General features: G+C 40.1%; 1 protein-coding gene across 1 annotated transcript; it reads left to right on the forward strand.

Annotated features, from left to right (window-relative positions):
- The first annotated feature begins 1,684 nt into the window (after window positions 1–1,684).
- Window positions 1,685–10,292, forward strand: TMEM41B (transmembrane protein 41B). Its single transcript, XM_015864073.2, has 7 exons — window positions 1,685–1,866; window positions 2,061–2,178; window positions 3,135–3,263; window positions 4,724–4,817; window positions 5,632–5,736; window positions 6,513–6,651; window positions 7,414–10,292. Exons 1-7 carry the CDS (start codon window positions 1,812–1,814, stop codon window positions 7,581–7,583), a joined length of 810 nt encoding a protein of 269 aa, XP_015719559.1. The 5' UTR covers window positions 1,685–1,811; the 3' UTR covers window positions 7,584–10,292.
- The last annotated feature ends 2,467 nt before the right edge of the window (window positions 10,293–12,759 follow it).

Below are 12,759 nucleotides of genomic sequence, written 5' to 3' on the forward strand. Positions count from 1 at the left end.
CAGAGCAAAGTACTGTGCAGCACGTGGTCCTAATCAGAAAGGACTCAGAAAGAAGATCCAAAGACAAAGGATATTTTATGCTCTTTATGATGTTATATATCATGTTTAGATGATATTTTATACCTGAAGACAGTAACTCTATTTTCAGCCCACAGCTATCATTCCCAGTACCCCTGTGGAGTGAAGCTGTTTCCAGCACTGCTGATCCCAAAATTTTCTTGAATGCTCACTGACTGCAAGTTAGCAAAACCCTTTCTCCTCTGAATCATTGAGTAACATGGCTTATGGTGGTATTTTTCAGTCTTTGCTTTATTTCAGGTAAGCAAATCCAATTTACTGAGTTATTTCATTTGCAGACAGATCCCAAACATCCTAAGAAACATCCACCAGAAAGATCCATTTTCTTCTGAGCGGACAGAGAGGTTCTGCTGGTGTTAGTAAGGTACGGATGACTTCGGAGGTGTCTATTTAAATTGTCAGAAGTTCTTAAACACATCGGACAGTTTAAAGGTTCAGTAAAAGAGCCAATGCTTTAACAACAACAGTATCCCCCCAAGGGGAACCAACAAGAGCATGAAACAGTCTGAGAGTCTTTGGATAATGTAACAAATATCACTAACGCAGTCATATTTCAACTTCAAGGTGATCAAGTTTATTCATCCTCAGATTTCACACTGGCAGCAATTCATAAAGTTGGAGCTCTGAAATTCAGAGTCAATTAGAGTTTTCTTCTCTGTTTTTAATGAATATACACTGACACTGTGAGCCCACTGCGGAGTCTGTGTCCTGGAAACAACCTGCAGGCCATGAAATTGTATTAGATAGAAGTGAAATTGTGGTGTGAATTTGTATTCCTGTAATTATTTGTATCTTATAGGGCTGTCTGGAGCAGTGGGAACTATAGGAGCAAGAGTCGGATGTTAGCCTAACTGGTGCTGTTATGCTACCTGCCTTCAGGTAACACAGAGGCTATGGAATTCAAACCAGATTAATTAGAAGTCAGATAAGCACTGAGGCAGGATCTGTCCATTTCCTTGCCTCTGAGAGTTTTCTGAACTAGCACCCCACACTGTGGCTCATGCCCCATGGTTTAAATCACCACGCCAACATTAAACAGGAGTTAGCTCACAGTGGATGGTTCGGCTGAGTCGTGGCTCTGGCAGGGGCTGTAGCTGTGTAATGGCACATGGATTCTTAAATGAATCATCAGCTTCCTGGAGACGGCTACATTCGTGTTTTCAGTGCGTTGTGACGATAAAAGCGAGCTCTTTGTGTGCTTAAACAGCTCTGTGTCCTGAACTGCATCTTCTTTGCTGCTCTATAAAGAACTGCGGTCTGTGAAATACTTAAAATCCACTGCTATCGGATTACTGACGGGCTGTTTCCCGTACCACCCAGCGCAACAGAGGTGACGAGGCGCGGGGTGACGTGTTGGCAGCAGAGCATTCAGACAGAAGGCTGCACTCCTCGAACAGCCGGAGAGCTTCATTTCTGAGAGAAGACCCCAGAAAAGGGGCTCCAGGTGGAAAAAAAACCCCACGAAACCAAATAAAACTCGCCGTGACCTTTCCCTATAGCGCACACCGCACGTTATCGTATATTCGGCCGGCATTACCGTATGTCCCGCTGTACACAGCCGCACCGCACGGCGCAGAATCGCAGTGCCACGCTGCCCGGCTGGAGCATGCTCCGTGCGGCGGCGAGGCGGCACCGCGACCCGGTGGGGTGAGGAGGAGCGGCCCGGTCCCGCCTGCTTCCTCCCGCTCCCTGCTTGGCGGCGGGGCCTGCGCCGGGCACGGCAGCACGGGGACATGGCGCAGCGGCGGACGGCGGCGGACAGCGCCCAGCACCAGCGGCTCCTGGAAGGTCAGTGCGGGTGGGAGTGCGGCGCCTCGGCCTTGGTGCGAGGGGTGGCTGCGCTGAGCTCCGGGCACGGCTCTGCGTCCTACGTGTTTCATCATCCTGCACGGCGTTGTGAAACGTGCCCGCCTGGTGCTTCCTCAAAGCGTGGATCCTGAACTGAAATAACAGCTATTAACTTTAACTGTATCTCATTGCAGGAAAAGCTCAGGCTGAAGGTGGATCGGCTCGAACGTCTCTTCTTATTTTGGTGTCTGTCTTCACAGTAGCTGCTTTCTTTATGTTTCTGGTGTACAAAAATTTCCCACAGCTCAGCGAGTAAGTATGTCATGGGAGGTAAACTTATTTGCTTCTCAGTCAGTATCAAATTATGAAGGAGCCCGTGTGCGGTTAAGTGGCGTTAAACTGTTGTAAGTTAATAACAGACATCTTTGGTTTTTGTAAAGGAAATCTGAGTGTGTCATTTAGAATGTCAGGATGCAGAATGTGCTATTGAAATACACAGAGATCACACAGAAGTTGTGCTTGACCCAGGGGTTTCTTTTGCATGGTTGAGTTTGCAAGCTTTAGGAAGTTACCACTTACCCCTTTAGCAGTGGCAGCTCTGCTCTGAACCTTCCCCAGCTGAGATAACAAACACGCTTGGCTAGGGCTGTCAATAGTTTGGCGAGATAGAAGCCTGCTTGTCTTACAACTTTCTTCTTTTTTTAGTAGTTAATTTTCTGTGTGATTAACTTGCTCAACAAGTTCAGTTTCAACAGCCCAGTCGCTAAGTCTGATAAAGAGGAGAGGACACTCAGCTGTGCTGCCCAGGGTTGCACCAGGTGAAGGTGTGACATAAGATTTCACTCTTAAAGCTTTGTTTGCTTGTGAAGTGACCCTCCGCTGCTGTTGCTGCGCTTCAGATATTGTGGCCTCAGCATTAAGGCAGTTACAGTTGGCTCCAATGCTGGCTGCTCTTCAGTTGTCAAAAGTCAGGTTGGAGTGATGTTTTATTTTTAATTGGTACATGGTAAGGAAAATAAAAATGCTAGGAATAAAGCGAGGTATTGTAACCAATAGAAAATATGGCTAACGTATTTGAAACGGAGGATTTCTCTAATTCAGAAAAAGCATAAATGTTAGATAGGTTCGTGTAAGAACCTTACCACAAAAGTAGTGATGTGTTTTGTTTGTGGGGGTTGTAGTTCAGTCATCTTATCTATATACTCAACAAGTATTTTCATTGTGCTGTTTAGATATATCTCATACCACGCTGCTTTCTTTTCTTCCAGAGAAGAAGGAAAATGTATAAAGATTCCACGAGATATGGATGATGCAAAGGCCTTGGGAAAAGTCCTGTCCAAATACAAGGACACCTTTTATGTTCAAGTATTGGTGGCTTATTTTGCCACATACGTTTTGTATCCTTTCTCTGACATGAAAATACTGGATTTTTTTTTCTCTCTGAAAGAGAAATGAAAAATCCAGATGTGACTATAAACTTCCTGATCTAGAGAGGAGGGTGATGTGTGAAGGTACGTTAACAGGGCAAGCCCCAGAACCTTTCAACTTATGAAAACAAACAAACTGAACCCTACATCTGTATGTTTCCGTATGCTTATTAGATTGTGAGGAGTAATTAGTAAGAACAACATGAACTATTTACTACGTGTAAATACGTATGTAATTTGATTAGTATTTGCTTTCAGCTTCATCTGTGCTATATCTGCTGCGGACAGTATTTTAATTGCATGAGTCTTGGTCTTAATTCAGCGCTATGCTGTCTTTAAATACAAACTACGCTGCCAGGCAGAAATGCCTGAATTTGTCTTCCTTTGACATCCAAAAGTGTTGCCTAAGGGTTGCTTGCAGAAGTTCTTAAATCACTTCTCAGGGAAAGAATTGCCATTTTAACGTTGCCTTTTATCTCGGCAGTGACCGCTTAAAACAAACAGAACTCTGACAAAAAAGACAAAAATGAATCTCTTCATTTTTAGAGAGCTGGATTTCTGAAGTACTTCCTGCCTAGTGAGACACAAAGGCTGTCTGTTGTGTTAACTTCTTTCCCTGAGTGCTGAATGTATTAATCATTAAACACACTCTTAACTGGAACACTTAACTAAAGGTTAATAACTTTGAGAAGCTCTATAGGTGATCTGTTGCAATAGAGTTTCTGTAAGTGAGAAAAATCAACTTTGGATGTGCCAGTACTAATTATCCTCTAGCCTGTTCCTTTTAAGTTTGATTCTCAGATAATCTATTATGTTTGAGGAAAGCCAAAATGTTGGTTAGTAAATGAAGTAGAACAGGTTTGGCCTTTTATTGCACTATAATATGAGCTGATGTGGCAGCATTAGCTATCAGCTGATGTTAGCAGCAGATTTAGTTGATAAGCTTGCTACAGTGATCTCAGAACCTTGACACTTAAAAAAACCCTGTGTTGTTTGTAATGGACTTGATATCAAGGAATGCTCTTAGACTTGTCAGTATTTCAGTCAGTTCCTTGAGGCTGCTTTTACATGTAGGTCTCTGTGACCTCTTCAGGGTGGCTGGGATTTCCTTATCATTAGTCAACAATGTAAAATCACGACTGCATTTCCTGTAATCTTACAGTAAAGCTCCAGTGTCAAAGGTGACACAGAGATGAAGAGAAGAAGTGTACTATTCATTTATTGACTTACTTTTGTACCTGTCAACGATGTATGTATTCCTTGTTTCCCTGTGCATGGGCTGTTTGTGCTACTCTGCAGAAATATTTTGATATAAGGATCTTTTGTGCCCATACGTATTTATAGTTATGCTTTTTTGGAGTGTGGTGTATATATACTGACTTGTTATGAAATTAACAGTGAACAGATTTCCTTAACTAAGATGCATGTAGCTTGCAAACATTTGCTATCCCTGGGTCTATATTCCTCAGTATCCTGTCAGGGTTTCTTTATCCCTTTCCACTGGCCTTATTTCTGGTTTGTCTGGTAAGTGTGGAGCACAGTCTGTAAGGGTGTATATTTTTATCCTTTTTTTTTCCTATCAGCTTTCTGTTTCAAATAATCTCTGGCTGAATGAAACTGGTAGACTTGAGTCTCCAGGAAATAAATGAGTTCTCGTTAAGCTTTGTTAGGAAGTATGTTCCCCACAAAACTCACTGCAGCACTGGATGATGGTCCAAACAGCTGTTTGTCCAAGTTTTATTAATAATGGAGACAGCTGAGTGTAAACGAGCTGGAGAGCTGCCTTTACTTCAGATGTTTAGCATTCACCAGAACATGCCTGTCATTTTAGAACATAAGTACTGTGTTTTTATTCATGTGCTGCAAAACATACTTGCTCTTAAATTGGCTGAGTTACCCTAGAAGTTTAACTTAGGAAATGGTACTGACAAGCTTGAGAAGGTGTCATTGTGAGCCTTAGAACTCAAGAACTGCGTAAATGAGCAGGTATGGGGAGAACTAAGGTGATTATATTAAGTTTAAATCTCTTTTAACTGATGTTATGCTCTTTTTTTCTGCTGGGTTTTCATTGTTTGGACTCTTAAAAGTACAGAGACACTCAGTAGTAACTGATAAGTAATCAACATTGGCTGCTTTGTGTTGTTATTGATAAAAATGTCTTGGAATTAAAGGAACTGTCTTGTGTCAACAAACTCTTATGGAACAGGCACACAGAGCTCTTCCTCATTAGTAGAGGACTGCAATGAAGCAGCCTGTATCCAGACAGTGTAGTTGTGGGGACACAGGACTAATATTAATCAGAGCTTTACTGCCAACTTGTTGTGTTTTCTTTTTTCAGTGCTCGGGCCTTGGAGCTTCGTTCTGCTACATGCTTTCATACTTAGTGGGACGGCCTGTTGTGTACAAATACTTAACGGAAAAAGCAGTAAAGTGGTCAGAACAGGTAAAGTTCCTGAATAGGCTGAGCCTTCTGACAGACTACATGTAGTAGAGTAGGATGGAAGTTAAGAGGATATTTTGCTCATACACCTGCAAGGAAAGGATTCTGATCCCTTTCTGACAGCATGCCCTTCCATCCTGGGTAGTGTGCTAAAGCCAGTCTGCGAGCAGAGGAGACTTTGATGTAGTCCTGGTATAAGGAGCTGGGATAGACTTGAGGATGATGTAATGGACTGCAAGTAAGATATAAGGAGCAACTATTATGGTTGCTCCTGGGTGATGTTAATCCTAGGCATTACAAAAAAGGGGCAGACAGCCTTTTAAGACTTCTGGCAGCAGCTATCTGATGAACTTCATACTCATGGCCAGGGTAAGCTTTCTGGCGAGGAATACGGCCGTTTTTCAGGTTTGACTACAATTTAGGACAGGATGTGATGAGGAAGAAACTCTGTTGCTAGTTCTGCAGAGGCTTAAGGAGCAGGATGACAAGATAGAAGTGTTTGTTGGACTGCAGTTAGGGAAAGGTTGCTGAGCTGATGTTAGAATTAGTCCTGCTGATGTGCTGAATTACCTGGGAGCTGATTCAGGCACACTGTCACCATGCTTTACCATGGGCTGGTATTTGCAGACAAACCATGGTACTCTGTGATAGTGATTCACCAGCGACTGACTCATCTTTTAACTGATTTGTACAAAAGTTGCACAGAACATCTTAACAGTTCCTTAATAGTAAAATCATTATTTTTGATGCACAGAATTAACTGATTCTTTCTTTCCCAGGTTGAGCGTCACAGAGAACACCTCATTAACTACATAATATTTTTGAGGATAACACCGTTTCTCCCCAATTGGTTTATCAATATAACATCTCCTGTAATAAATGTGCCATTAAAAGTATTTTTCATTGGCACTTTTCTAGGTAAGAATTCTGAGTAGTGAACTACAGTTTGGGGCACCCAGAAGGAAGGGGTATTTGCTTTTCTTTATGCGTTGTTCAGTGGAGATCGCCACCTACTGGACGACTGAAAGATGACACGAGGATATTGTGTTCATAGTCGTTTGATGGGTGGAGCTTATGTCGTCAGAAGACTTTAGTCTTCAAGATTAATCCAGTGTAATAGATGAGGTACTACAAATGCAGGCTGATTACTTAAGGAAACATACATTGTATAAACACTTTTCTAGTAGTAATTTGTGTAGTTCTACTTGAGTGTGGTCATGTGAAGATATATGTGACTTTGATCTGAAGGATTGTTCCTCTCCTTCCTATGCATTTTGTTTATCATATGCCTTCCTAAAAGTGAATGTATAACAAACGTGGTGTTAAGCATGTAGTTTTGTCTTTTTAATTAGGTTTGAAAGCAACTTACTTTTTCTATGAGTGTAACTAAGACTGATTGGTAGAGGCATCTTGGAATCTGCACAGTCTAGCATAGTTATATAAATATATGTATTGTATTCAGTGCTTTAATTGGCATTAAGTTGTATTGAAAATAGCATAAACAGGTATTGATACGGGATTTTCTTTGAGTTTTATATTTGTATATACTGCTCTTAAAAAAAACAAGTTAGTGAAGTCTGAGGTTTTGATATTAAAGGCTGGATGACTCATTTATGATTTTCTTTCCACAAAGCTGCTTTTTCTTTCTTACTTATCCTACCTTCTACTTTTCCCTTCCAGGTGTGGCACCACCGTCTTTTGTAGCCATTAAGGCAGGAACAACACTATACCAACTTACGACAGCAGGGGAAGCTGTTTCCTGGAACTCTCTCTTTGTTCTCATGATTCTTGCCGTCCTCTCCATCCTACCAGCTCTCTTCCAGAAGAAATTGAAACAGAAGTTTGAATAATGATCAAACTGGACCCGAATTTCCCATATTTCATCTCAGGATCGGCACTTCTGATATTTGTATATTTGCTTTTCTATTGGCTCATAAGCGTTTTAAAGGGAAGTTCATGATGGTAGGAATGTCTTTAAATGAACACGTGGCCTGGGAGAACTGTGTTCAGAAATGTACTGTGTTTTGCTTTGGGGAGTGAGGATGGTATGTGTGGCCCTCGGGATGAGGGAAGTGAAACCACATTTTGCTCTGATGATACGCAGAGCAGAAGTTGTAGATGTGAGCTACAGATTGCTTTGTAAAACCTGCAAGAAGAAAACAGCAAATCCCTTAATGATTTGCTCGGATTTTGTAACATTCTCAACATTTCTGTAGCCTTGAATGTGATCTGATCTGAGCACACTTCTCATCAACAATAGTTTTTTTTCTTTCTGGAGTTCCAAAATGATAGATAGCGTAATATAATAACGGTGCTCACTCAAACTTATTTTTTCTGAATAGTCGTTTAGCTACAATAATACATTCACCCTGATCGTTTGCTTCCTTTAGTGCTGTATGGATTTAAATACTTGAACCTACGTCTGCTTTACTAACTGGATTAACAAAGGCAAAGTGTCAGATCGTTCTGTCTCATTCTAATTTTTCCTTTGGGAGGGAATGTAAGAGAGCAGGCTGGAATTCTTACTGTGCCCAGCTGATGTTGAAGTTCTAAACCAACTTTTTAATGTTCACCTTGGCAGTATTTCACTTGCATACATTTATCCTGCAAATTCAAGAAAATGATCGTATTTATATAAAACGTTAATTTCAAGTGAATTAAGAGTGTGTATGTTTAGTGTATTACTAACATTTCTCAAGCGTTATACAAAGAATATGAGATTTTCCATTGTAGCTCAATTGGCTGGGAGCATCAGGTACAGCTGGTGCAGTTCTTGTAAAGTAGCTGGTTCCAAATGTTCTTCAAAGCATCAAGTAACGGAATTTGGTGAACGTGCATTAGATTAGAAGGATTATTCCATTCTTTGGCCAGCCAGTAACTGGCAATGGACAACCAGCTACAGTTCATCTTGAAAAATATGCACACATATATCTATTCACTAAGTAAAGTATGTGATACCTCGCCTTGTATGGTTGTAACTGTTGTATTGTCAGCGGAATCCTGTCAAATGAGGCCCTGATCTGCAAGGAACTTGGGTACGTGTTTAAGTTTATCCTACTGAAACCAGTGCTGCTCACCGGCTTTAAGTTTCTGCCCCTGAAGTACGTTGCTGAGACGTGAGTTGGCATGTTGGCATATGCTCCAGTTCAACGGTTCACTTGTCTGTGTCCTCACGTTAACTCGTCGTACAATGGATCATTTGAGTTGTAAGAGAATAGTTCCGTAAATGGGATAATGTGAAAGGTGCTGGTACCTTTATAAAGAATTTTGTTCTTTTTGTAACATAATGTTGATTGACTCCATTTTATTGCAGTATTACATGTAAATATATAGTAAATACTGATGAACTATTTCTGTCTTTTATTTAAATCTGGGTTTTATATAGGTAAAAACTGATTGAACTTCTGTTCACAAATTCATTGTGAGCATATAGCTTCAGGAGCTGTACTCTTATTTAGAATTTCCTCTAAAAGTATACTGTGTTGTCATTTAAAACTTAACAATGTTTTGGTTTTTTTAATTGCTGTGATTCTAATCTCAGAGCTCATCTATCTAGAGGATTTGTTCCATAATAAATAGTAGCTGTTGTAAACCAATTGCCCACTGGATACTGAGTGTGAAATAGCTGTAGATTTACAGCCTCTTCACCTGCATAGGTAACTTTTCATACAGCTGAACTCAGAGTAAATTCCATGTTGCCCAATGGCTTTTCTGACATTGCCTCAGTTTTTGTCATTAACAGATGCTGTTGGAGAATTCCTTCAACACTATATGAAATTGTTTTGATGGAACCTTGACACTAAAGAAGGAATGAACTTTGTTTTGTATGAATCATGCTATCGCTTGGCACTTTTATTGAGTTATGTTTCACTGTGTAGATGGGATCAGGCTGTGATACTGAAAAACCTGTTTCACTTGTAGGCAAAGTTCCCAACACAGTGGCTAAAAGCCTTAAAACCTTGAAAAGGATGAAAATAAGGCTGTTTCCTTAGTGCTTTTTCCTTGCTTTCCTTGCTTTCCTTGCTTTCCTTCCTTCCTTTCCTTTTTATTTTTATTTTTTTATTATTAAAGCCTACTTCCATGTTTATCTTCAACATCCAATGGCCTCAGGCACTTCCCTATCCTATGAGGACTACTGAAGTAGCTGTGAAAAGGGCAAAGAAGTGCTGTATTGTGGAGTGAGGTACCATCCTGGACTCTGTGGACCCCAGCCAGTAGTCTGAGAGATAGCCATAGCACCTACCAGATGTAAATTGGCCAGTCAGGAAAGTATAGTTGAGTTTGACTATGAAAATATTAGAGATGACCTGATTTTGACCTGTTTATCTTCTGGAATTCTTTTGTAAATGATATCTGCATGACATCCTTACTAAACGCCTCTTGCCATTTGATAATAAAGCTATGATTTGAAATTTGAAATATTGTATTTTTTTTGAGTATGATGAAATATGCTGAACTTTCAACTAGTCTAAATTTTTAATCTATTTAAAAAGGGTGAGATCTTCTTTAAGTGGTATTTTTCTAATGACTTTGAACATTAAACTGAGCTGATGATCATGTCTGGAATTCATTCTGTGTATATTTCAGAACACCTACATAAACCTTACTTCCTTCTGTCTGGACGTTATTTCTTCATGTACAACAATAATTTTCTAAGGCTTTTATGCTTTGCAATATAAGAGAGTTTAGCTCATTTCATCTCCTCAAATAGGAATATTACGTAATTTAGTTTTTTTCTGCTGTGAATTCCTGACGGGAGGTTAACATGCTGACGTTGTTACAGCTTCATTCACCTTCCCTTAATATTATGTCTGTTTTATGGAAGGGTTTTTTGTTTTTATCAATTGCATAGAATATTGATTTTTGAGGTAGCAGCAGCTCAAGGACAGAAATACCCACCAGGTACTGCAGGTACAGTTAATATAGACAGTAATAATTCATCCTTAGGGAGCAGTCAACCACTGCATTGGTCAGTGCACTAACTGTGAAGAGAGATGGGCCTCCTCCTCCCTGTGCTGTTTCCTGTGTAATAACATTGGAGTAAGTGTTTGTTTTTCTTGCCTACTGAGTTCAACAAACATGACTTGAACAGGTACAAATCTGTTAGATGACATCACATGGAGTCGGTTTCATAAACAGAACTGTGTATTACGACTGAAAAGACATCTAAAACATTTAGCAAGCCTGACCTGATGTGCTTCTCTTATTAATGCATGTGATGATTTGATTTTACAGAGGAGTTTGAACAGATATTCTATCTTTATTCTTTACTATGAGAAATTAATGTTATTCTGTCACGTGAAGTGCTGCTGATGCAAAAGATGAAGAGCACCTTCATCTTTTTGAGCTTACCTCATCTTGGGAAATGGTTGCACAGAAAAAGCTGGTGCTGTATTTTAGACTTTACATTTCTCTGAGAAGAGCTGAGTAAAATGGGAATTTTCCATACTTATATTTTTTAGCTGCTTATTAAACTCCTCCAATAATTGTGATTGTTGCCAAAGTAAGTCCGAATTAATGAGGAGCAACTGGGTAATGTTCACACTCTTTAAAATAACTTGTTTTTTGTCCTTATGATTTAAGGCTTGAGCTTGAAAATCCCAGCCTCTGCTTTTGTTTGGAAACAGCAGCTGAGCCAACAGCAATAGTCTTGCCAAAGGCAGTGAATCTTTACAACCACTTCCTACTTGTTAATATGTCATTGTGATTCTCTGGTAAACATAGTTTCCACAGATTTAAGGCACTTAATTTTATAAACATCATACAGAATACTTTCAAAATATCGCGGCGTAATTGAGTGTTGCCTCACTTGAGGACATCAGTCTGTTTGCAAAGTTTACTGACAAAATGGTTGTGTTTTAGGTGTTCCCTGTGTTGGGAATGTGGGTCAAGAAGACTGAGAAATGAAAGCTGATAGACTTCGAATGAAGCGTTGCAGACATTGCGTTGACTAGGCACACAAAACTTCATAAATGAAATAATCAGGAAGGAAAGATATAATAGAAAAGAGGTTGTCACTGACAAAATGAGAAGACAGAGCTGTAGCTGTTTGAACACATCTAGGAAATGCCTAGAATCAAGATTAAGAAAGCAGAGAGCTTATCTGACAAATTACAAATGAGCCTTTCACAGCAAAAATTACAGTGACTTCTGATTAACTAACCTTTTATTGATTTGAGTTCATGCAGCTGCTTCCCTGTTCCTTTCTTGTATCAAACCAAAGCAAATCTGAATTTCTTAGTTTGAGACTCTCCTTTATAAAAATCACTTTCTGTATTTTACCATGTTGTATAGCAGGGTGTGTGTTCTGTTAAACGCTGCTATTCAACTGTATTTCCAGCAATTTGCCTGTTTTCTGGCTAAATCTCCTAAATATGTGGCTGGAGCATGTAGTGCGGGCAAGAACATATTTTATTTCCTTGTTTCACTCTTTATTTGACAAAACAAACACAACAAGCCCTTACAATACCTGTGGTACTTCCTCAATTTTCTAGCACTGCCAAGTCTACTACTAAACCATACTTCTAAGTACTATAGCTATACATATTCTAAATACCTCCAGGGATGGTGACTCAACTACTTCCCTGGGCAGCCTGTTCCAATGCTTCACAACCCTTTCAGTGAAGAAATTTTTCCTGATGTTCAATCCAAACCTCTTCTGACATGAACTCAAGCTCATTTCTTGTCCTGTTGCTTAGGAGAAGAGACTGACAACGCCCCCCCCGTCCCCCCTCCCACCACCACACACATGCACCCCTTACTTACAGCCTCCTTTGGTGTAGTTGTAGAGTGATAAGGACTCCCTTGAGCATCTTTTTCTCTGGGCTAAATAATCCGTTCCTTCAGCTGCTCCTCACAAGGCTTTTTCTCTAGACTGCAACAGCTTCGTTGCCCTTCTTTGGACATGTTCCAGCTCCTCAGTGTTGTATTTCTAAGAGTTAAACCACAGGCTTAGAGAAATGAAGCTTATCACATTCTGAACACTGAGTCCTTTGTCAGATCAAAAGCAGACCAAGATGCAAAAGG

Source organism: Coturnix japonica, chromosome 5, assembly GCF_001577835.2.
Source record: "Coturnix japonica isolate 7356 chromosome 5, Coturnix japonica 2.1, whole genome shotgun sequence".
Classification (NCBI taxonomy): Eukaryota; Metazoa; Chordata; class Aves; order Galliformes; family Phasianidae; genus Coturnix; species Coturnix japonica.

Excerpts from the sequence above, each read along its gene's own strand:
- TMEM41B (XM_015864073.2), top strand. The coding sequence starts at position 1,812 with ATGGCGCAGCGGCGGACGGCGGCGGACAGCGCCCAGCACCAGCGGCTC. Across the intron at positions 4,818-5,631 it reads CCTTATTTCTGGTTTGTCTG|TGCTCGGGCCTTGGAGCTTC; the intron begins GTAAGTGTGGAG and ends TTCTTTTTTCAG. Across the intron at positions 6,652-7,413 it reads TTTCATTGGCACTTTTCTAG|GTGTGGCACCACCGTCTTTT; the intron begins GTAAGAATTCTG and ends TTTCCCTTCCAG.